This window comes from Ovis canadensis, chromosome 12, assembly GCF_042477335.2.
Source record: "Ovis canadensis isolate MfBH-ARS-UI-01 breed Bighorn chromosome 12, ARS-UI_OviCan_v2, whole genome shotgun sequence".
Taxonomy (NCBI): Eukaryota; Metazoa; Chordata; class Mammalia; order Artiodactyla; family Bovidae; genus Ovis; species Ovis canadensis.
The window spans coordinates 17683695-17705779 of record NC_091256.1 but is presented as its reverse complement, the minus strand read 5'-3'; the positions used below and the strand labels follow the sequence as shown (position 1 = coordinate 17705779).

At 48.0% G+C, this 22085-nt stretch overlaps 1 protein-coding gene across 4 annotated transcripts in view; it reads right to left on the bottom strand.

The window, feature by feature from the left end:
• Window positions 1-8999: 8999 nt before the first annotated feature.
• Window positions 9000-22085, bottom strand: part of LOC138415974 (plasma membrane calcium-transporting ATPase 4-like) — a 50461-nt gene continuing 37375 nt past the window's right edge. For 2 of the 4 annotated variants that reach the window (XM_069544529.1, XM_069544530.1), the window contains 3 exons: window positions 21125-21232; window positions 18735-18911; window positions 9000-9907 (listed from right to left, as the gene is read on the bottom strand). In XM_069544529.1, coding sequence (XP_069400630.1) covers window positions 9593-9907; window positions 18735-18911; window positions 21125-21232 — 600 coding nt within the window. In that variant the 3' untranslated portion in view covers window positions 9000-9592. Of the gene's footprint in view, window positions 9908-14833; window positions 15038-18734; window positions 18912-21124; window positions 21233-22085 lie in introns of those variants that run through there. The other 2 variants (XM_069544531.1, XM_069544532.1) reach the window with 1 other exon arrangement.

The following is a 22085-nucleotide window of genomic DNA, read 5'->3' as shown; positions in this document are numbered from 1 at the left end:
TGAACAGGCATTTTCTTTTTGTGTGTCATAGGACCACAGCCAGACAGGGAGGCTGAATTTACCTGTATCCCTTAGTATTGGGCTAGGCCCATGTGAGGCGTGTGTTGCACGTGTGTTCCTTCCATTTTCCCTAGACTGCAGCCACGTAACAGCCAAAGTTACCCCCTTAAACTGTAAGATAGGTCATCGGAACCCTCAGCTAAAGCCCTCTCATGAAGTCCTGTCTCAAGAAAGCCAAGCTTATGCTGGCGTTCGGGTTCCCATCCCTCCATCTCTGAACTTATTCCTCCAGTTTCCCACTTAGTCACTCAGTGCCGATTCCTGCCGCCTTTGCATGGCCTCAGAGCAAGAGTGCCTGCCTCAGGTCCTTCGCACTTGCTGTATCCTTTGCCTGAAATCTCTTTCCTCTGCATATTTACTAGCTCAGGCTTTTACTCCAGAACCTCTCTTTACAGCCTTCCTCTCCAGAGACGCCTTCCCCGATCACTCGCTCTACAGAAGACCAGTCCTCATGGCCTGTGCTCCCTGTTTTTCTCACAGCACTTCACCATTCCCCTTGGTCCTTGTCACCATTTGACATGCTCTGTATTTATTTGTTTTGTCTCTCTCCACAAGACTAATTTAAAAGTGTCAGAGTTTTTGTTTTGTTCGCTATTGTATCCCGAACGCATTCGTTGGTGCCTGGCATAATAAGTGCTTGATGAATGAAGGAGTGGACCAATATCCAAGGGGAGGAGAAGAGACCGTAAATAAAGGACTAGCAGAGGCCTCTCGCAGATCTTGGCCAGTGCTATTTTGGTGCTAGAGTTGACTTGATTTAGAAAAGAAATTGATTTCTTGTACTTTAAGGGCCAGGGAACAATTTGTCTTTGTTGCAGGTATAAGTGTCTGAGCTCCAGGTGAAGCCTGCAGGTACCAGTATGCGGTAGTGCTCAGCGCACACACAGCGCTGCGTTCTAGAGGCGATAAAGCAATGGAGAAAGGCCATCTAGATATTCTCTCATGGTTATTAATAGCAATTTTAGGTGCCAGAGCAAGCTTGGAAAGTGCGTCAGAGTTGGAGAGACTCTTAGGTCACAGCAAATGAGCAGCAGGATTGGTGATTGTTTTAAGAACAATTATTTCTTCCTTTAGCCGTGCCAGGCCTTCATTGTGACATGGGAATTCTTAGTTGCAGAATGTGGGATCTAGTTCCCTGATCAGGGATCAAAATGAGAGGGTAACAGGCGGGAAGGCCAGGGGTCTCCAAACGGAGGAAATAGCCTGCAAGTGTCAGACATTTTCTCTCTCTTAAGCGGCAGGAGGAAACAAACTAGCGATGTTTTCTCCTTCTCTATACAAATTTAAAAGGAGGTTTCTCTCAAAATTCTGTGTTGCCATAGTGACACCTGGTTTCACCTGAAGTTAACCAATGCCTTTCTCTTACGGAAATGTTTCTCTTAAGCTATGCTAATGTACTATGCATTTACCCCAAACTCTGTCTTCAAGTCGGTTCCGCCTTTTGGGCTCAGAACCTACTTGATAAACCAGTACGTTATACTCCGATATTGTTCCTCTAATCTATGTAAGTGAAACTATTTGTATGGTGATCTGCCCTTCTTCAAGATTGAAGTTAATCCTTTTATGGCCCAAGATGAACCATTTGGAGCCAAGATTATCCCAAAATGCATCTTATGGGTGAGGGGCCTGGTGCCATTCTGAGTTTTGAGACATTCCTTTCTTTCATTAACAGACTGCTGGTGACTATATAACATCCAGCTGAAGACTAGCAGGGGGTACTCTTTCTGCCCCCTTCTGATGCCTATGTCAGAAGCTTTCTCTATCTCCTTTATACTTTAATAAAATTTTGTTACACAAAAGCTCTGAGTGATCAAGCCTCGTCTCTGGCCCCAGATTGAATTCTTCTCCTCCGGGGGCCAAGAATCCCGGCATCGTAATTCAACAACAACCTTTCAAAAACTGGCTGCCTGCTTTGGGAAGTTCAGAGCCTTAGCCACTGGTCTACCAAGGACGTCCCAGGGTTGGGATTGTAACACAGGCCTTCTGATTCCCTGGCTAGCTCTTTCTACCAAAGCTCAGATGAGCCCTCTCGCTTCTCTAATTTCATGCCATTCCGCTGGATTAGGTCTCTGGATTCCCAAACTACTGCTCTTTCCCAACAAATTCCAACACAGAACAGCCAGATAACAATCTCAGCTGAAGGATCTATAATCACAAAGTTTTACTATATATTATTCATGTTACATTAATAACTATAGTAGGAGACAATAAAGACAGGATCCCAGTTAGGCTGGCTTGTGCATTTATTCACACAACTTGTTGTGACATTGTCACCCACGTTTGGATCATTTCAGCACTGATGATTTGATTTGTTCACTAGAACCTCAGCATTTCAGAACTGGGGACCCTTAGAGATGGCGAGTTCATAAAGCTTTTAAGTCATTTTTTAAACCTACAGCTGACCCAGAAGTCAATTAACTATATATATTTAAAAAGTGCTCCTTTTGTTGAATAGCCGTGGGCTCTGAATCAACACTAAGGAATCCCTTTCAGGTCTTTAAAATGTAGCTTGAAAATCATTGATGTAGTTCCACTTTTTCCTTGTAGAGATGGAAAATCAAGCCAGGCAAGAAGCAGAGTTTATATCAGGATTTTACTCCATCTAATTACTCTGTTTAAGCTCCTCCACCATAGGGTGAGCAGAAAAACATTCAAACTCCTTTCTTTCCTACCTGATCAGCAGCAGTTTCAGCTCGAGGGTTTAATGGAGAAATGCTTAACTCAGATGAAGAGTTTGTGTAACCACGTCTGAAGGCAATCAGTAGTTTCCAGTCCTTCTCTCCCCACCTTCACATTCTCTTTTAAGTTTTCATATATATTTGCTTTTTTTAAAAATTTTATTGTTATTATTTTTTGGCCATGTTGTACAGCTTGCGAGATCTTAGTTCCCTGACCAGGGATTGAACCTGCACCGTTGGCAGTGAAAGCAGAGTCCTAACCTCTGGACTTCTGGTCAATGTTGCTCAGTTGTGTCTGTTTGTGACTCCATGGACTGCAGCCCGTCAGGCTCCTGTCCATGGGATTCTCCAGGCAAGAATATTGGAGTGGGTTGCCATTTCCTTCTCCAGGGTGACATCCGAGAAATCCCCTATATTTGCTTTAAATAAAGCCTACCTAGATATGAAGATCGGGAGTTAAAACAAGAACCCTAACCTAATCAGTTGTGCTGTTTGGAGGATGGTCTTCATGGCCATTAGTCCAGGGGACACCAGAGAAGCCATGTAGTGCCCAGGCCTGAAACCAGGGGCCAAGCCTGAGCGGAGACGCTGCGGCCAGCTCTGAGTGTGATGGCACTGGCCGCTCAGCTCAAGCACTGTATCTTCTGAGAGCTGGGAGGTGTGCTTTGAAACAGATTTCAGAGATGTATGATTAGTTCCATCATGATACGGGCAAGCCCAGAACCCAGAAGTCACTGCCTAAAAGGCTAAAAGGCAAGGCTAAAAGTATCCTGGTCTATGAATCTAGTTGACTATTACTCCTGAGAGCTCAGGTTCATTTGGGGGACAACTGGATGTGAATGATGTTACACAGATAGTAACAGGTTCACATGTTTTATTTATAACAGGTTTCAAAATCTGCTGGTAAAGGACATGCCATTTTTATCCTGCTTGCAGTGGCATGGAGGCCATGCCCTAATAGACCCAGGTCAAGGGTTGGTAACCAGCTTCCTGGTACCTAGTGAGTCATCCTTGGATTTGCCCAGAATAAGTTAGGGAGTTGTCTGGCTGTGTGTATACACTCGGGTGGGGGTGTGGGGCTGGGGGCAGGGTCAGTCAGTCCTGGTGGAGAGTTTCAAACAAACCCAGTGACCGCTGGGAGAGGATGCAGTTGTTGAAAGGGGAGACTCACAAACCATTATTAAAGATGGAGGGCAAAGAAACTGCTCTTTTTTTTTTTAAGAAACAGGGGTAGGAAAAGATGGAAGAAAAGAACAGTGTTTTTTCCATGTGGTAACTCAAGCCTAGGGAGCTGAGCTGGCTATATACCCCATTAAACCAATGTCTTAGGAAACACTGGTCTCTGCCAGAAAGCTGCTCTGAAGCTCTGCTTTATGCCTCACCACACACTGGGGTTGGGGGGTGCGGCTCCTTGGGATCCTGTTTGATGTGGCAGACGCACAGATGTGGGGCCCAGCAAAGACAAGGTGAGAGGCAGGGGGGAAACATCTGGCCAGACTTTAGAAAGGACTCGAGCTGTGTGTGTGTGTATTCTGCATCCCTTTTAAGTAAGGGTATTTGGGATGGAAGCTACAAAGTAAAGAAAAAGACTTTAGTCCTGTTTTGTGAATGATTTCTGTTTTCAAATAAGTCCCAGATCCTGTTTGTTTGGTTGGTTATTAGTTATTTTCTCCCCAGCACATTTGAAAGAACCTAGGTGGGCAGTGTGTCCATGCCCGTGGAGAGCAACCTGGGACAGGCAGGAAAGGTGGGTAACACTTCCCATTACCGAAGACTTGTCAACCGTGGCTGGTTCCTCCTTCAGAATCGACCTCTTCAAATAGCCAGGAGAGCTGGGCTCTTCTTCAACATCATACTTTCCCTAAAATACCTTGGGGAGCCAACAACTCCTTTCCTTACTTGCTGTTTTAAAGGAGAGTAGGTGCCTCTGGATTAGAGTTGCTGGGAGGAGTTCTGAATTCTGAGATGTGAAAGCTCAGAACCTAAATGACTTGCCAGGAGGCTGCTTTGACCTGAAACTAAGGCCTAATATTAGTCATGTTAGAGACCCAGTGAATGGAACAGCTAAAACAAACAACAGACTCTCAACCCCCCAGAAACCTCTGGGAAGGTGGGAACTGAAGAACTCAGGAAGGAAGGCAGGGAATAGCTGCTAACACGTGGTGGTTTGGTTGCTAAGTCGTGTCCGACTCTTGTGACCCTGTGGACTGCACCCACCAGGCTCCTCTGTCCATGGGATTCTCCAGGCAAGAATACTGGAGTGGGTTGCAATTTCCCCCTCCAGGGGATCTTTCCCACCCAGGGATCAAACCTGGGTCTCCTGTTTCAGGCAGATTCTTTACCGACTGAGCTCAGAGGGAAGTCTAGCTGCTAACATAAAAGGAAACATTTTCCTGATAGGCATTTTGTTAAAAATTAAAACAAAGAAAGAAAGGACTGCCAAACCTGACTCTTTTTCATCCTTCCAGATTCATCCTTTTTCAAAAGCCCCAGCTTCATAGTTCTCTGATTGCAGACTCTAACCAAGGTGGGCAGAGCAAAGCTCGTTTCCTGAGGGAATGAAACTGGCAACCAGGGCTGTGAATCACCAAAGGGAAGTGTTGGCAGAGAAGCACTTCAGGACCCAGTAACAGGCTGAGTCCTGGGCTTGCACAGTTAGGCGCTCAACGTGGCCGTGGCAGGGCCCTTCTCGATTTCAACAACAGGTGACCTTTCCCCAAAGTGGATCCATACAGAGGATAGCACAGTCACAAGCGGGCATGGATTTTTATTCTCAGTGCACAACAGTTTGGTTTTTGCTCATCAGCAACAGCTTCATTGTTCTAAAAGAAGATCTCTTTTTTCCCTCCTTTTAAAACTCCCCTTCCGTTCTTCCTGTCTCAATGGAACAACATATTTGAATTTCAGAATTGCCATTTATAGCATTTTTTCCCCTAAGAACCATATAAATACATGCAAAACATTGTACAGAGAGCTTAAATAATATTAAAATGCAAATACAGTTTGGGTGTACTGTTCAGCTGAACTGTAGATTATAACCACACACACTGGGGTACACACTGCTTTGATATCACCGTTTGTGTATGTCATGCAGATCACAATAATCAATCTTCTGTTTTGGTTTTTTTTCTTTTATACAAAATACCAGTGCCTGTTGTACTAGTTACTGAAAAGAAAGAAAGAAACTCAGAGTCCCTGTGTGTGTGCTAACCTGAAACACTGTAGATAGGTGTGTTGGCACGTGTATATGGCATACTCACACACAGCATATGCACACACAGGGGGGACACACGAACGAAAGGCCGATTCAGCCATGGGGAGCTCACCTCCCCCGACCTCTCCTAATCAGGAGGAAAGGGGACAGCAGGTCTAACAGCAGGCTGGGGAGGCAAGGGCAGCACTGAGCTAAACGGAGGCCTGTCGGGTCTGTTCTGAGGAAGAGCCTGGAAAGGCTTAAGAGAGCAGACATTTACAGAGGGTCCCACCCCACCCACTGCAGCGAGGGGGCCCCCAGCTGTGCAGAGGGAGGAAGAGGAAGTGTGCACTTTGGGATGGCATCACGGGCTGCTTCAGCCACTGGGCAGGGAAGACAGGAGAGAGAAGAAGTGATGGATGAGCTGAGAGGCTTCAGGACACATGTGAGCTTGCCATGCCCCTGGGTTTTGGCAATGAGGTAATCACTCAGATATAAGTGTGCGATTCTCCCCTCTGAAGCTCAAGGGAAGAAGAAATGCAAACCCTGAAGAACTCACAAGTGCCTGCGGGATTTCTTGGTCTCTCTACCACACTTAGAGATGGAGTCATTTTAGAAGCAGAGGACACCTATGGGAAGGATCTAGTCAAGACTGTCACCTAGGGCTAGAACCAGCCTTTATTTTCCATGTAGAGCTATTCTCTCTCATCCGATATATTGCATAAAACTTTTCTAGGGGAGGGGGAGAAGTCTCAAATCAAATCCTTGCACAAAAAAATCACTAATGGAAAACTCCAGGGGCAACAGGAGGTGAAAGAACCGTAAAAAATGCAACCCCCAAATCAGAGTACCCGTGCAGCCCAAGTGTCTTGGGTACCACTCTGCTAGCTGTTCTTCAAGAAATACAAGTCTACCTGAGGTCCCTGATCCTGATCACTAGTTCCTGATACCCGTTTCCATGGGGATGTGCACTTATTTCCTGCCAGCTGTTCCTTCTTCCTGGATGCCTTCCTTCCCATTGGTAATCAACTGCCCATTTTTCTAGTTTTATCAAGAGAGGAATCTAGGATAATATTTCCCCCTTTTCCCCATCAGGCTCTTTTCAAATCCAAAGCACCATTTTTGGGGGAAAGGTTTATTAACTTATGCCATATTTATCCACTGCCAGTGGGATCACTGAAACTGAATAGGAAAAAAAAACCCACATATAAAAAATATATGCACATAAGCACTTAAACTTGCTCAATTCCATACCAGCAAAATTTATATTAAAAAGTTCTAGATCCAACAAAATTCTTCCCCGTAAGCATGAAGATGGCTGTTTGGAGAAAGGTAGTATGGTGCATTGGTTTAAAAACCAATTGCAAATACACTGTGAGTCACCTGTCATGTCTAACAGCTGCTTTTGTGCCCCCTTCCACAGGGTTACAGGACAGCACTTTATTTTAAATCCTTTAAACAAAATACATATGGCTGACTCAAAAAATATCAGTTTATGATCTAAAGAAAAGTATATATTGTTTGCATAATATTTCTATATTTTCTTTCTTACTACAGAAACTAGAATACACAGAAAAAATCCCACTGACTTTAAACAAGTAGACACAAGCCCTCAAGGGTAAACTTGTCAGGCACCATGAGAGTCTTTCGAGAGCAGGAATGATAAAATAGCCTCCAAAGTTTGTTTTAAAAACTGATCTGAGGTAATAAAAGACTCGACAGAACTAAATCTTCCAATTAATAAATATATATGTGAACATCGAACACCTTGGGTGAGCTATTTTTTCCCCCATCAGTACTGAAGACAGAGAAAAAAAAGATCACTGGAACATATAACTTTTACAAAACCAAAATCAGATTTGGGGGCTGATGTACTAATGGGAATGTGCAGGGGGTACAATGTCTTTATTTTTCCTTCCTAGGGCAGCTCTGGTGAGAGGGGGAGCGGGGAGGGAGCCGCAGGAAAAGGCTGGATAGGACAGCTCAGGTCAGCGGACCCCCAGATGGAAATGGGGCAGTCCCCAGCAGTCTCAAGGCCCTTCTCCCCGTCCCCATCAGTCGAGAAAGAGGGGAGAGGCTTCATTTACCCGATGGAGATGGGACTTGGCCGACATGAGCCGACTCCTGCACAGAAGAGCTTACATCAGCGCAGCAGGGAGAGAAATGGAGAAACTGCAAATGCGGCTCCATCGTGTCCCACTGAGGGGCACTTAAAAATCTCCTAGCCAGTTCCCTGGCCCCTGAGAGCCAGGCAGGGAAGGGGATGCTCTGGGCAGTGCTCAGGGAGAGAAGGCACAGGCCTAACTGTGCTGCAATGAGTGTTCTAGGAGGGGCTTGAGCAGGGTGTAGGGCGCGGGACCGAGGAGGGGAGCCTCCTTTCCCTCCTTTAAGTCAGCAGAGTGTCACTGGAGCCATATAGTTTCAAAAGGCTGGGGCCCTTTCAGCGACTAGCTGAGCTAGGGGACACAGCAGAGAACTAGAAGACTGAAGGCAGTGTCCAAGCTGGCCCGTCACCTGAGCTCCAGCGTTCTGACTGCTCTGAGGAAGGGTTTCTCAGGTCCTGCTGCAAGGGCACTGTGGCCTCTCCCACGCCTTCGCAATCGTCCCGCCCCCAACGATCAGGCCCTACCCGAGAACAGCCTTAGCAGATGGCTTTTGAGAGCTAGGAGGAGGACTCCTAGCTGACTCTGATGGTCTGTCTTGCCCTAGATCTGCCAGCTTCTGTTCCTTAATATCCAAGCCCAGTTAGGAGGCAGGGTCAACCTTAATTCATTCCTTTGCCACCACTTTAGGAAAAGGAGGAAGCTCAGGCTTCAGGTAAAAACTACAGACCACATATGTGTGAGCTTCATGGTTAAGGCTAATCTTCCTGGCACTTAGAAACCACACACACCGGGCAAGATTGCAGTTTAGAAGATAACCTGGCAACAACAGGGATATAGTATTACCTGCTCTCAACTGCTTCCAAAGGGCCGTTAGCAAAGAAATGTATCTGTCTCTAGAAATAAACCGAGAGTTCCACTGGGGCCGGAAGGGAGAAAGGTCAAAGTTGACTCAACTCACCCATATTCTTTCTATTTTTTTAATCATCACAACTTAGAGTGAAGGCAAGGAAGACAATGGTCGCAAAGGACCAAGAGATTGTGGGGAGGTTTGATTGGAAGGGCAAAAAGAAGAGCCTTGGGCATAAGTTTTCAAAATGGAAAAATTGTTTTAAAACAATCTGATTCTGTACCTTCCATTCTTACCTCAACACATTTCATTTGATAATGTTTTTAGCTCTGAATTTTGAACTGAGCTCATAAACAGCATAGACTCATAGGGTAAAAATCCAGAAGTAAGGAGACTGGTGACACAGATACGAATGTTGGGGAGAATTGGAGGTGGGGCAGACGCCAAGATGATTGTCGCCATTTCTTTCAAAATGACTACTGACACGTCCAAGGGATAGATCCACCCCGCATCACTTGCCTGGGGCTTAGCTGGGTCCTGCTGCAAACCCCAACTTGAGTTTCAGCTGAAATCCTCGTAGGTCTGTGCTCGTGGCTCTTCACATTTGGGAGCAGCTGACACGACAGTGAGAAGGCCCATCATCGCCTTAACGACGGGACAGATGAAAAGGGGGACAGGGAAGGCAGGAACGGGAAGCAGAGAACGAACTTCAAACTGATGTCTCCAGGCTGTGCAGAGGGCTGTCCGAGTGGGAAGCAACAATTTGTGCTCGGGAGCAATCCACCGAGCTGTTGTTTTCGTTGGTTTCTGGAGTGTCCTCACCACCCGGCGAGGACATCTTAGTCCCAGGCTTAGACACCTTTTCAAAAATTTCTTCTTCTTGCTCATCCAGGAGTGGTGTTCGTGGCCCCTCCTCATCTATGGTGAATTCAGGGTGGGTCATGAAGTTGTGGATGGAGTTTTGGTTCTTGGGTTTCTGAATGCTTTCATGGAGGGAACTGTGGAACGCTTTGACCACTCTGATCTACACCAGGGGAAGGAAAAGGAGGGTGAGAAAACGCAGTGGTGAGAACTGGTCAGCAGAACAGGGGACTGGGTGGTTTGATGACAGAAACAAAGCCCAGCTACAGAACACTACTGCCCCACAACCCAAACCAAAAGCATGAGAAGAGATCATGAAACACCAGAACATCACGTGACTTAAATTTCAAGCACTGAGGTGGGGTGGGGAGAGTGAACAATGACAAACAACCAGAATATTTCAAAGCTGCGTAAGAAAAAGTAGAAAACCCAAAGCAAAGTTAGCATTTCCAAACAATCTACTCTAGAAATTAAATAGGAAACAAAAAGATTCATTAGTTCTTTTGGATGGAAGGCAAGGACATTGGAAATAGATGCAGTTTAATAGTCAAACTTAAAAGATGATCCAGACGCGGATTTCTGTGTTGGGGCCAAATATTTTGTGAGGGTGGAATGGAAGATTACACATTGAAGTTATCTGTTGAAAACCCTCAATAAGCCAAACATGTATCAATTTGCACACAATACACGTTGGGTGATAAGCGACCATTAATACTGTGCGGCAAGGCAGACAATATCGTGCAGCTGTGTTAGCAGCATGCAAGAAATCAAAATTCTTATACTCTCCAATTTAATAATTGCTCTTTCAGTCAGGAAACATGCATATGTTTATATCCCACAATCTCCACTGTGTCCTACAAAGCAGAACTCCACTCCTTCAGCCCCTCCCCTTGAAGAGGTGGATAAATACAGGCATCACAGTTGCCCCCTCCAAGGCTGACAGAGGGCTGCTCTCAGTTCAGATGCGGCTGGACGCGTGCGGCCATGACTCTGACGCACAGCGGCTGTGCCGAGTCACAGAGCTTTCTCCAGCTGTTTGTAAATTACGAAGAGGAACATGATCTCAGGTAGGGGAGGGAGAGCGCGGGCTCAGAACAGAAGCTACTCAGGCCAGGAGGCTTTCCTGATGGGATGGATCACGAGGATGGAGGAAAGGGAGCCCCCTGCGGTTTCTCAAAGGGGATACACTCCTGTGAGTGTCACAGGCTTTGCTCTACTGCACAACAGAGGAAGGGGTTCCGTTTAGAGGAGAAGAAGAAACACCTGACAAGCACTGATCCCTCTGCCCAGCCCTCACTTTATCCATAGGCACCAGCTCTCTGGCAGCTGTTTTTCCAAACTGGAAACCTCTCTGAGGTACGCGTTAGAACTCGGGTTGGTAGTACTAGAGTAGGGGCAAGGTGGGATCCTGAGAGGCTGGAGAGAGAGGGGAAAAGAAAGCGGTCGTAGGACAGTTTCAGTTCTGGGAGGTGGCTGATCCTAGACTGATCCCAAAGTTCTTTCATCAGAAAAGAAATGGAAATAATGCAGGAGAGACTGTTGAGGTGGCAGAGGAGAGAGAAGTGATGGGGGCTGGGGCGGGGCACCTCTTCCAGCAAAGAACACCTTCCTGAAGAATATGGACCCAGCGAGCACACAGAGAGGCAAATGAACTGTGCAGCTGGTCTCAACGCTTCCCGTCACTGTGCAGAACCTTCCAAAGTAACGCACAGGGCAGGTTCACGGAAGCTGCATCTCTGCCGGCTAAGGCTTTATCTTGCCTCACTCCACAGCACGCCAGCAGACCCACAGGACAGAGGGCACTCAGAGCTCAGAAGGCAGAGGACGCTGTCACTCAGTGACATCCGCTCAGTGCTTCAGCCAAGAAGAATCGAGGAACCTGGGCACACATTCACCTTGCTGCACACAAAGTGAGGATCTATCCTTCTATCCCTTTGGTAAGATCAGATGGAATCCAGGTTACATCTGGGTTTCAGGAAGTCCCAAGTTATAATGGGTCTACATCAAATCTTAAGAGCAAAGCACCTGGATGAAGCGAGACCGAATCCAATGCCCTCAAAGCCACACTCCCCCTGCAGGAGTGCTAGCACAGCCCACTCTTTTCACTCTTCCGATCTCCACATTTCTAACACGTGCTACAGGCGACAGGCACCTCTATATCATGAGCTGGTCATCTTTAGTATGAGTGATTTTCAAACTTCCTGCTTCTATTTTTTTTTAAAGTGACTGAAAACTTTGTTAAAACAATTATATGTTAAGTCCAATCTAGAAAACAGATGTTTAAAAACAGGGGTCGCAATGAGGTTCTGGAGCCCTGTTTGGTGGCTTTTCCTCTCGCCTGTTGGGGGGATGAGTCACTGTTACAGGCAAACAATAAGGGAGATGAAGGTGACGTGGGGATGGGGGGTGGAAAAGATAGGGACAGTTTCTTCTTTAGGGGAGCAAGGAACAGTCATCCAGCTAGATAGCAGGGCTCTGGACTCTAAAGAGAAAGCAGCCACCTGTAAGGGAAGCTCGAGAAGAGGAGTCAGAGAGCTAGGAAGCACCATCTGGGGGCCTGGCAGGCGGAAAGGAGGGTGGTGGGCAGAAGGTGTGGGTTGTGCCAAAAGGCCTCTCAATCCCAGTGCTGACCTTGGAGACTCTGTGACACGCACGGATGCCCACCACACAGCTACCTCATCACCAGCCCACCCCAGGCGGTGGTAGCCTCCCCTCCTGACGCACAGTGCCTGGTGCCCGAGCAGTGTGTGGGGGACAAGACACAGATAGAGGCGGCTGCTGGGCAAGCTTCAGGCCCTCTCCACTTGGCCAATCAACCTTTCCTTCCCCAATCACCGTCGCTCAGAGTCTCTGGGAAACGTCCCTCTGGGGCGCTTATCCTACAGATGAAAGTGGCTGATTGAAGAGCAACTGTTTCTCACGGCTCGGAGGCCGGAACCAGGCTGGCCCTTAGATTAGGCATGAGTGCTAAGGGCCACTCTCTGGAGTTCAGTGAATGGGAAGATGAAGATTCCCTTTTCTTCAGCTGGTATTCTGCAGGTTTCCTTTGCAGAAATTAAGGGAAGAGAAGGAATTAGGGCCTTCCTAGAGAGGGAAATCTTGGGCTTCCCAGGCGGTGGTAGTGGTAAAGAACCTGCCTGCCAATTCAGAAGACATAAGAGACACAGGTTCGATTCCTAGGTCAGGAAGATCCCGGGGAGGAGGGCATGGCAGCCCACTCCAGTATTCTTGCTTGGAGAATCCCATGGAGCCTGGCAGGCTACAGACCACAGGGTCACAAAGAGTAGGACATGACTGAAGCAACTTAGCATACAGAGAGGGAAATCTTAGAGATCTGTCTGCCAAACATTAGATAAATAATTGAATTTGTTTGGAAATCTGGAATGGGAAATGGGTTTTAAAATGCCTGACTATAACTTCTAGGCCCTCCAGTAAGAAGGCACAGCTGGAGGAAGAGCAGGGATGGCCTGACTCTCCAGGTTTTCTACCTTTGAGGGGTTGCACCATATCCTCCACCAGCAACTCTACATGAGCCCCGTGGTCACTGTTTTTTGCTTAGTCCTCCCACCTTCAAATCACCAGGACAGTTGACACTAACTCTTCCCAACAGAGAGGCAGGGTTTAAAATAGAACAGAGACTAGTTAGAAGGACATGGTAAAGCCAGAAGAAAGCAGGGAACAGGAGGAATACGGGAGGACTAGAGCAGGAGAGCCTTGCGTGCTGGAGGGTAAGACACAGATCTTGGCTGCCTTTGGGCCTGAAGAACACACATCCACATAGACCTCCTCTCCCGCTGCTCCTCACACCTCACATGAGAACACTTAGATAGAAAGACAATGGGTAATCTAGGTCTGGCCATCCTACACACTCACAATCAAGTGAACCACAGAGAAGGCAACTGCGCTTTCTTTACCCTCCATCCCAGGGTTGGAGTGGTGGTATCCAGGAGTTGGGGAGAAAGAAACAGACTAAACACTCAGGTATTTGAAGCCCACAACATACTTAATACAGAGAGATGCCTTCCCCACCAAATACCTTAACAGCACTATCAGCAAAGAGACTTCTGTTTCCTCTCTGGGTCCCACTTGGGGAAGGTACAAAGATCAGGAATAGGAAGGCATAAGCATTAGCAATAATCCAATAATCTACCTATAATCTACCAGATCTTAGGGTGAGCCCTGATGGCATTCTGGTTGACAGGATGACTGAGAAAGGGGTCCTAAAACTTTACAGCCAAAATAAAATGTGAAGTGTTGGTTATAAGTAAAACAATCAGAGTAGAGGAAAGGAAGAAAACAAAAAAAAGGTTGCTCTTCAGAAATTCCTACAAGAAAAAAAAATTTTTTTAACAGGTGAAAAATACGTTATTTTGATCTTTTTATATATTTCTCCTATGAGATGTGAATGAATAGATTCTTAAACCAGAGTTTGGCTGAAGATCCCTGAAAAGTAAAACAACGGGGATGCTCAGGCCTGTGCATGTGAACTGAACATCTTTTCTTCACATTCAGTTACCACTTTTATGCCAATACTGCCAGCTAACAGTGGAGTGGTGGCCAAAAAGACACTATTAGTATTGGCCAAACTCAACACTGATTCAACTATGACAGATCTACTGCTTAAAAAAAATGGGAATAATAGCCCTTTTATGCCTTTTTTTCAGGAGATCTCAACTTTGCCCCCAGATGAAGAGAGTTCTCGAGTCTTCATTTGGCTTAACCTTACACCTAACCTTAGGAGACAGAGTTGACAGTCAAAGGAGCCGAAGGAGAGGAAAGCAACAACAACATCTTCAAACAAAGCAACAAACAAAGTAAAGTAAAACAAACAGAACTCAAGGAAGGAACAGGCAATGCAGGGGAACAGTCAGAAAACGAGTACTGTCTTTAAAATGGTTACGGTTTAATAGCTTTTCAACATTAAAAAAATAATCCAATTAAAGGGCACACAGCTAGTTTTGAAGTGGAGATTTTGCCCCAACTTTTTGCCCAACTCAAAGACCAAAGGGAAAAACCAAAAGGAAAAGATAACCACGACTGGTTAAAGTGACTGCCACGTGCTCTCTTGTGGTCATTTTAGCAAATCATGCATCATAAAAGACTATCACTCACTGCCCAGAGTAGGAGATGAAACAGCAGCAGCAACAGAAGTGGTGGGGGGAGATTTAACTGGTGCTACTGTTACATAGGATGAGCTAGGAACATGTTTTACATCAAGGTGTTGACCCATGGTCTGGCGCCTTAGGACTCCCTTAAAAGAGGCTCCCGTCTGGAATGTGTTAATTACGTCGATCTGCAAAGAATCAGAAAGTGAGACAGCTTTGCTCCACAGTCATAGAGAAGTGAGAAAAGAGGAAGGGAAGGTCCAAGAGGGTTAGGGGAGGGGATGGAAAGAGCTGGGGAAAGGGGACAGGAGACGGGAAGCCAGAGAGAATGCCTCACACACAAAACAACAGTCAGGAGAAGGGGGGAAAAACGTTAATTGCACATCACACTTCATTTAAGGAACAGTTTGCCGTGGAGTCTACATACCCAGCCAGAATCTAGCCTTGCCTTCCCTTCCCTTTTAGCCTATGATGGACATTTGAGGTATGCCGGTGTCCAGACACATCTAAAATTAAAGGGACTTTTCCCACTCCTGACTCCTGACAGAGAGTGACTTATTCACAGTTTTGACCCATACTCTTGAAAAAATAAAGCATGCAACTTAAGATAGTAGGCAAAGTATATATTCCTGAGTTCTGAGGCTCAGGAACTCTAAACCAATTAAATTGATTACCTATTCTTGCACATTTTCCAGGAAAACAACTTATGTGTTTAAACAGAGGCAATACAGTAGCCCATACACAAGTGGCCTTGGGGAAAAGGCTCCTGGACCACGAAATTGCTGGGCTCACCCTCTTCTGGGTTATTCGCTGAGATACCCCTTCCTTGGGTGGGAGTGGACAAGGCCTCTGAAGGCGGAGCTCAGGAACACAGGGGTCAGGCCCTTAGAGAGAAGGCCTCCAACAGCAGTCATGCGCTGGGGTCCTGGAAGCACTGGCCCAAGTCAGTCATGAGCTCAGAAGGCAGACGGGCCCAGGAGGAGGAGCTGGCGGGCCCAGGAGGAGGAGCTGGCTGAGAGTGGCGGCGGTGCTCACCAGCTGCGGGTCTAGCCCTGCACACACTGCCTCTGATTTTCAGGGTCCGACTCCTCGGAGACAGAGGCAATGAAGGCCATTTGTCTTCTGACAGTGGCCTTGATCTGAGGCCTCGGTAACCTACCACCCTTATCCCTGACTTCTAAATGACAAGGAACAAATCAAAAAGAATTCCCTTACCCTTCAGGATCTGGTAGAATCACCTTAAAAATGCCCAAATGCCTAACACCATGGGTCAGTCTACCAGGGAGGTGGGAGAGGTGCTGACTCCACTCATCTAACCTCACTTCCCCAGGTGAGACGGTGGGAGGGCAGGGACCTTGTGAATCAGACAGTTGCTCTTATTTATAAAGCTTCCTGAGAAGCCATGAAATGTTTAGGGCTAGTTTCTGGATTCAAACCAGGTTTGAGCTAAAATACCACTCTTATCACATGATACAGTATTCACTTCCAAGGGATGGAGGAGCCTGACGCTGTGGGAGAAAAAGGTCTGCATGTGGGAAGGGGTCAGCCACAAGGAAGAAGGGGCTGGAGAGTCACTCCTCGGGCTTGTTAAGGCCACAAGGCCCCAAACAATGAAGATGGAAGTTTACCAAGATTCAAGCCCTCGAGTTTCCCAAACTTCCCCTCTCTAGTGCTTTTAGGTCTCCCAAAGTTACAGGGACCAGGACGGGACAGAGCCTGGCACTTCCCATCTCAGGTGTTACAAGGAGAATGACAAGGACCAGCTCTGCTGAGTGAAGGGATGATGCCAGGAGAGGGCTTTAGGATCCAGGGTGAAGGTTAGTTAGCACAGTCAGCCGCAGCTGCTGTGGAATCAGGGGTGATGGCGCAGACTGCTCATCACAGCATCTCTAACAGGTCGCCTATGTTGCCCAAGTTCGGGCTTTAATGTCATTCTGGTCCAAGCGCCTCTTGCTCCAACAGAGAAAGGTGGTATATCTAAAGCTACGTAGGCAGCAAAACCAGAGGGGTATAGAGTCGAGGGGGTGGACTCTGGTAGTGGAGGGAAGGGAAGATCCATGAGTCTCAGCCCCAGGAGAGAAGCCTGGGAAGGAGCCACGAGACACTGGAACGAGGGGATCCTGGCTAGGAAAAAATGTACATAGTAGAAGAGGAGGCAGATGATCCTGAAGGGAAGAAAAGAAGACAGGTTATTCTGAAAAGAGCAGACCTGCAGGGAAGCTCCGAGGCCTCAGAGACAGGAGCCACAGGAACTGAGCTCTCGGGGTCTGCGTGTGGGAAGGGGTCAGCCACACGGAAGAAGGGGGTGCACTATGTGCAGCCTGGAGCAGGGGCTGCTGTGGAAACTCTGCACGTGCTCAGGGGGCTTTTGCAGACCCTGGGATTTCCCTCTGCAAGGAGGAGCTCCAGACGGGAAAGGGGCCCAGGACCTCCCTCCCGAGCCCTGGCTCCCCATCTCCATCTGCTGTCCTTCTACTGGAGACCAGTTCCCAGCTGCTACAGGAGTCCTCCCTCATCTGCAGGGGTAAATCCCAAGACCCCCAGTGGGTGCTTGAAATCGCAGCTAGTGTGAAATCCTGTATACACTATGCTTTTTCCTAGCCTAATGGGCAGGTAGCTGGTATAGTGAGGATATGATAGGCAATGGAATGATTTACGTCCAGGGCAGGATAGAGTGGGGCAGTATGAGATTCATCAGCTTCTCAGAATGGCATAAAATGGAAAACTTACGAGTTATTTATTTGTGGTATTTTTCACTTAATATTTTCAGATTGTGGGTGACCACAGGTAACTGAAACCAAGGAAAGCAAAGTCATGGATAAGGGGCGATCACTGTCTCTACCTTAGAATATTCATTTCACCTTTCTTCCCTAGAAAGTGGTGGGCTTGACGAAGGAACTTTTGAAACCACCTGCAGTGCTATTTAGAGGGTGAAATTTACTTCTGGGATCTCTAGCCAATCTGCAGAGAGGCATAGGCCTGTTCTCTGGAGAACACCTTTGAGAACTTGGGGATTTCCAGTTCCCTGAGACAGGAAATTTTAGGACTAACACAACAGAGGTATGTGAGGTAAGAATAGGGAAGTGCCTAGACCAGGCCCTTTACCCCGGAACAGAGAGCTACAGCTGCTGCATGAAAGGTGGGGAGAAGAAGCTACTGCAGGGCTAGGGCCATGGCACTTCTGAGCAGCAGGAACAGCTTCTAGCCCATTTCAGAGATCGCGGGAAGGGAAATGGTGTGAAGAAATTATAGCCTCTTCTTTTCTGGGGAGAAAATCTGAACCTGTAAAAGACACTCAGGCACTCAGAGACTACTGTTATTTATATGCACTTAGCAATAAGGTTCCCCATCACGGTCTTACGTTTTGAGTGGGGAAGACATAAAAGAGTGAGTTTCTTTTACAAAGATCCTCCAGATAACATCTACATCCCCTTAACAGCCGCCTGAGGATGTACAGTAAATGTCTGCTGGGGATGATGGTGCAGAGATACTGTCTGAACCCTTTCTTCTGCAGGGTCAGGAAAGACTCTGAACATTTCCCACCGGAGGTTAGGCCTAGCGCTTACAAGAGACTGTAAGCAGGAAGATGCCTACCTGTGAAGGGTGGGAAGCGGCCTTCAGACAAACCCAAAGCTAGAGGACCATGCTAGCAGCTGGGGTCCTGGGCTCTCGGCTCTCCGCGATCACTCTCCTCTCAGAGGAGCCCAAATGGCCGCCTCTGCCTCTGTCTAACTTGAAGCAAGGGAGCTTGGGCTACCCACCAGTGAGAGGGCCTTAAGAAGGGTAGAGACACTGGCCACCAAGAACTACTGCCCTCCCAACACCTCCCAATAAAGACAGACGGGATTCCTCCTCCAGGGCAAGCACAGGCCACCATCACCATACCTGAGTCCGGATACGGTTCAGGCCCCGGAACCAAAGGATCTGGCCTCGGCGCAGCTCCATCTCTGCATGGTCGATCTCGTCCAGCCCCTCAGCATCCTTGGTGATCTCCTCTTTGGTGGTGCCGTGCCCAGCCTCCTTCAGGAACTTCAGGGATTGGGTAGGTATCGTGCAAATGACCTGAGAGCAGGGGCAGCAGAAGGGGAGACGCCAGGATCAGGGCGAGAAGAGCTGTCACTCGGCCGCGTGCGCCAGGCTCTGGGCAAGTCACGCTGGGCCCCACACCCCTCTCCCTGGGAGGGAGAGCAGAGAGAGAAGCACCAGCCCGCCTGGCCCAGCCTCTCCCAGGGCCCGACCAGCTGTCTGCGCTTGCGGAAGCTCGAAGGAGAACTTACATTCTAGTGTCTGACCAGCATCTGCCTTGTGACACACTTTATTCTCCTCCTCCTATCTCGGTTCTCTTTTCATTTTGCCGTCTGTCTCTTAAGGGAATGCGTGCTACACGGCGGGAATGCGTGCTAAAGGGTGGGAACGTGTGGTATAGGGTGGGAATGCGTGCTACACGGTGGGAATGCGCGGTATAGGGTGGGAATGCGCGGTACACGGCGGGAATGCGCGGTATATGGTGGGAACGCGTGCTAAAGGGTGGGAACGTGTGCTAAAGGGTGGGAATGCATGCTACATGGTGGGAATGCGCGGTATAGGGTGGGAATGCGTGGTATAGGGTGGGAATGTGTGGTACACGGTGGGAATGCGTAGTACACGGTGGGAATGCGTAGTACACGGTGGGAGGGGACACAGACAAGAATCTGGGGCAAAATATGGCTGGGGACAAGACGGTCACAACGTGTGTGTGTGCACAAGGGGGACAGAAGGCTGTCAGAGGGGAGGGGTCCTCTTCTCAGTTTCCACATGCTAAGTGATTCCTCCTTTATAAAACTACAGTGAGAGGACCCTGAAGGTCTTCCTGGGCTTCAGGTGAGAAAGTGGATGGGGCAGCCCACAGAAGAAGGGATATATGCATATTCTCAGAGGACATGGAGCAGAAGCTCGGGCTTGCGATTCAAAGTGAACCACTCAGTAAGCTCAGTGCCTGCCGGTCAGCTCTCCTTTACAAACAAGAAGAGGAGCAGACAGGGCTCAGCTGCGAAAGGGGGGCCACGTGAGCAGTCCTACGTGGAGTCAAACATTAGAAACAACGTCCACATGCTGCTTTCGGATGCTGGAAGGAGCTGTTGTGATACAGAAGGAAGGTTTCAAGGCCACGTGGCCACATGTGAAACTCGATCCAGGGGAATGTTTCAAACAGTACATGAAACAAAAAAGCTTTAGGGACCCACTGGTAAACAAACAGCAAACAGAGCAGGTTGGAGGGACGTGTGTTAGGAACTGGGATAGGGGTTCATCAGGGAGGCAACTAGGAGGTATGGAAGAAATAACCAGCAGGTCTATGGGGGAAAGCCTGCAGTCCTAGGAGGAAACTGTGGGGCCAGTTAGAGCAAAGCCTCCATTACTCAGGTGGCTGGGCACCGATCAATGGAGACCAGGGGTCTGCAAAGCAGAAGCGGAGCCCAGGGCAGAATTAATGATGAGGGGAAGCTGTAAAGTGGTACTAGGGAAGGAATCAAACTCTCATCAAACCTGCTTATATTATTATAATGTTAATAGCTAACATTTATTGAGTATTTACAAAGTATTAGACATTTGTCTAAGTCATTTCTATATGGAAACTGGGTTGCTGATTAAGAATGATTCACAATGGCCTTGCTATCCTGAGTTGAGGAAACTGAGGCAGAGCTGCTAAGAAATGTACTCACTATGATGCAGTTTGTAAAAAACAACCAGGATTCAAACCAAGGTAGTCGGTTGCCAAGTCTGGGCTTTGAACCATGCGCTATAATGCTTCTCTAGACCACGTGAGTCTGAATTTATCTTAGGTGATGGTCAGGCATTTATCCTGGATAAGGTGATGGTGACAAACAGCAGCGGCAAGGGGGTCCTGCTGCATGAGGCAGAGCACGCACAGCCAGACTGCAGCTTCACTGCAGACACGGGCTTTGTAAATGCTTCTGCTTCTAAGACCCTTACTTTTTCCTTTTTAGCAAAATCAGCACTGAAAATTTCCACTTCCATCTCAGAGAAGCTAAGGGATTTGTCTGTCTCCAGGCATGATTAGAGAAGAGATCAGAAGCCTCTGAAGTGCCAGGCACTAATCATTCGGCTTGGAATTCTTCAGGATGGAAAGAACCTGAAAGCCTGGTGGCAGAGGGAACGGGGAAGCAGAACACAAAGGTCTGGAGCTGGGGGGTCTCCAAAGCCGCTTGCTCCATCTCATCTAGGGGAGGGGAGGTCTGCCGGCTGTGCGACCGCGGGAAGGCTGTGTCCGTACTCACCTGGCCCCACAACAGCTCTCCAAGACCAATGAAGAGGCACCAGAACCACTGGGACAGGGTGAGTTTTGTACAACTGAATGGTCTGCCCCCCAATTCCACGATGATGATCTAGAACAGACAAAGAGGCAGCCTGTGACTGGGAGGCAAGTAACAGGTAGCCAGCCCTCTAGTCAAGGCCACCAAAGCCACGTCAGCTCCCTGCCCCAGGATCCCTGCGGTGCAAACCCTGGTCTGCTTGTTGGGGAAGGAGAAAGAAGAGACCCAGATGGGGGGAAGGGAAGAGAGACACCAACAGTCTTTGCAGAGCCTTCTGATGGGGAGTTTCCAGTCACTGTGAACACTATTAATGCAAAGGCGAGGGGATCAAAGGGAGCTAAGGGCTTCCTGTGACGGAAGCCGACAGTGACAGAGAAGGGAAACTTAGGAAGTGTGCAAGTGAGGAAGAGGCAGACACTCTTGTGCTCGTCATCTCTTGCATGGCACCTGTCTTGGGATATCTCTGACGGTGGCAAGAGGAAAGGCGCTCGATCCTTTACCCAGCAGGGCAGTCATGCCCTTGACTCCAGCCCCTCAGAAGGGATCCACATCAGGCTTATCTGCAACTGCACATGGCATCATGCCATTTCTTCTCCTTTACTCTTGAATCGTGTAGCATTTTGTACCATGAGCCCTTCCAGAACAAAGCGGCAGGGACAGAGAGACGCCTATTCGGCACCTGCATGCACATTTCAAGTGCGCCGGTACGAGGCATGAAAGGGGTTACAAGACAGAGACCTTCCTCCCGGTCACTGTGTTACATTTCTGTGTTCTAGAAAGTTAAGGAAAGAATTCTACAAATTTTATTTTATTCACTACCAACATGCTGCCGTGCACTGGAGCACTCGACGTACAGGGATCCAATTCTAGAGAAATGAGCAAATGAGAGCCAGCCGGGAGACCCAAAGGGTGCAGCCCGCAGCCT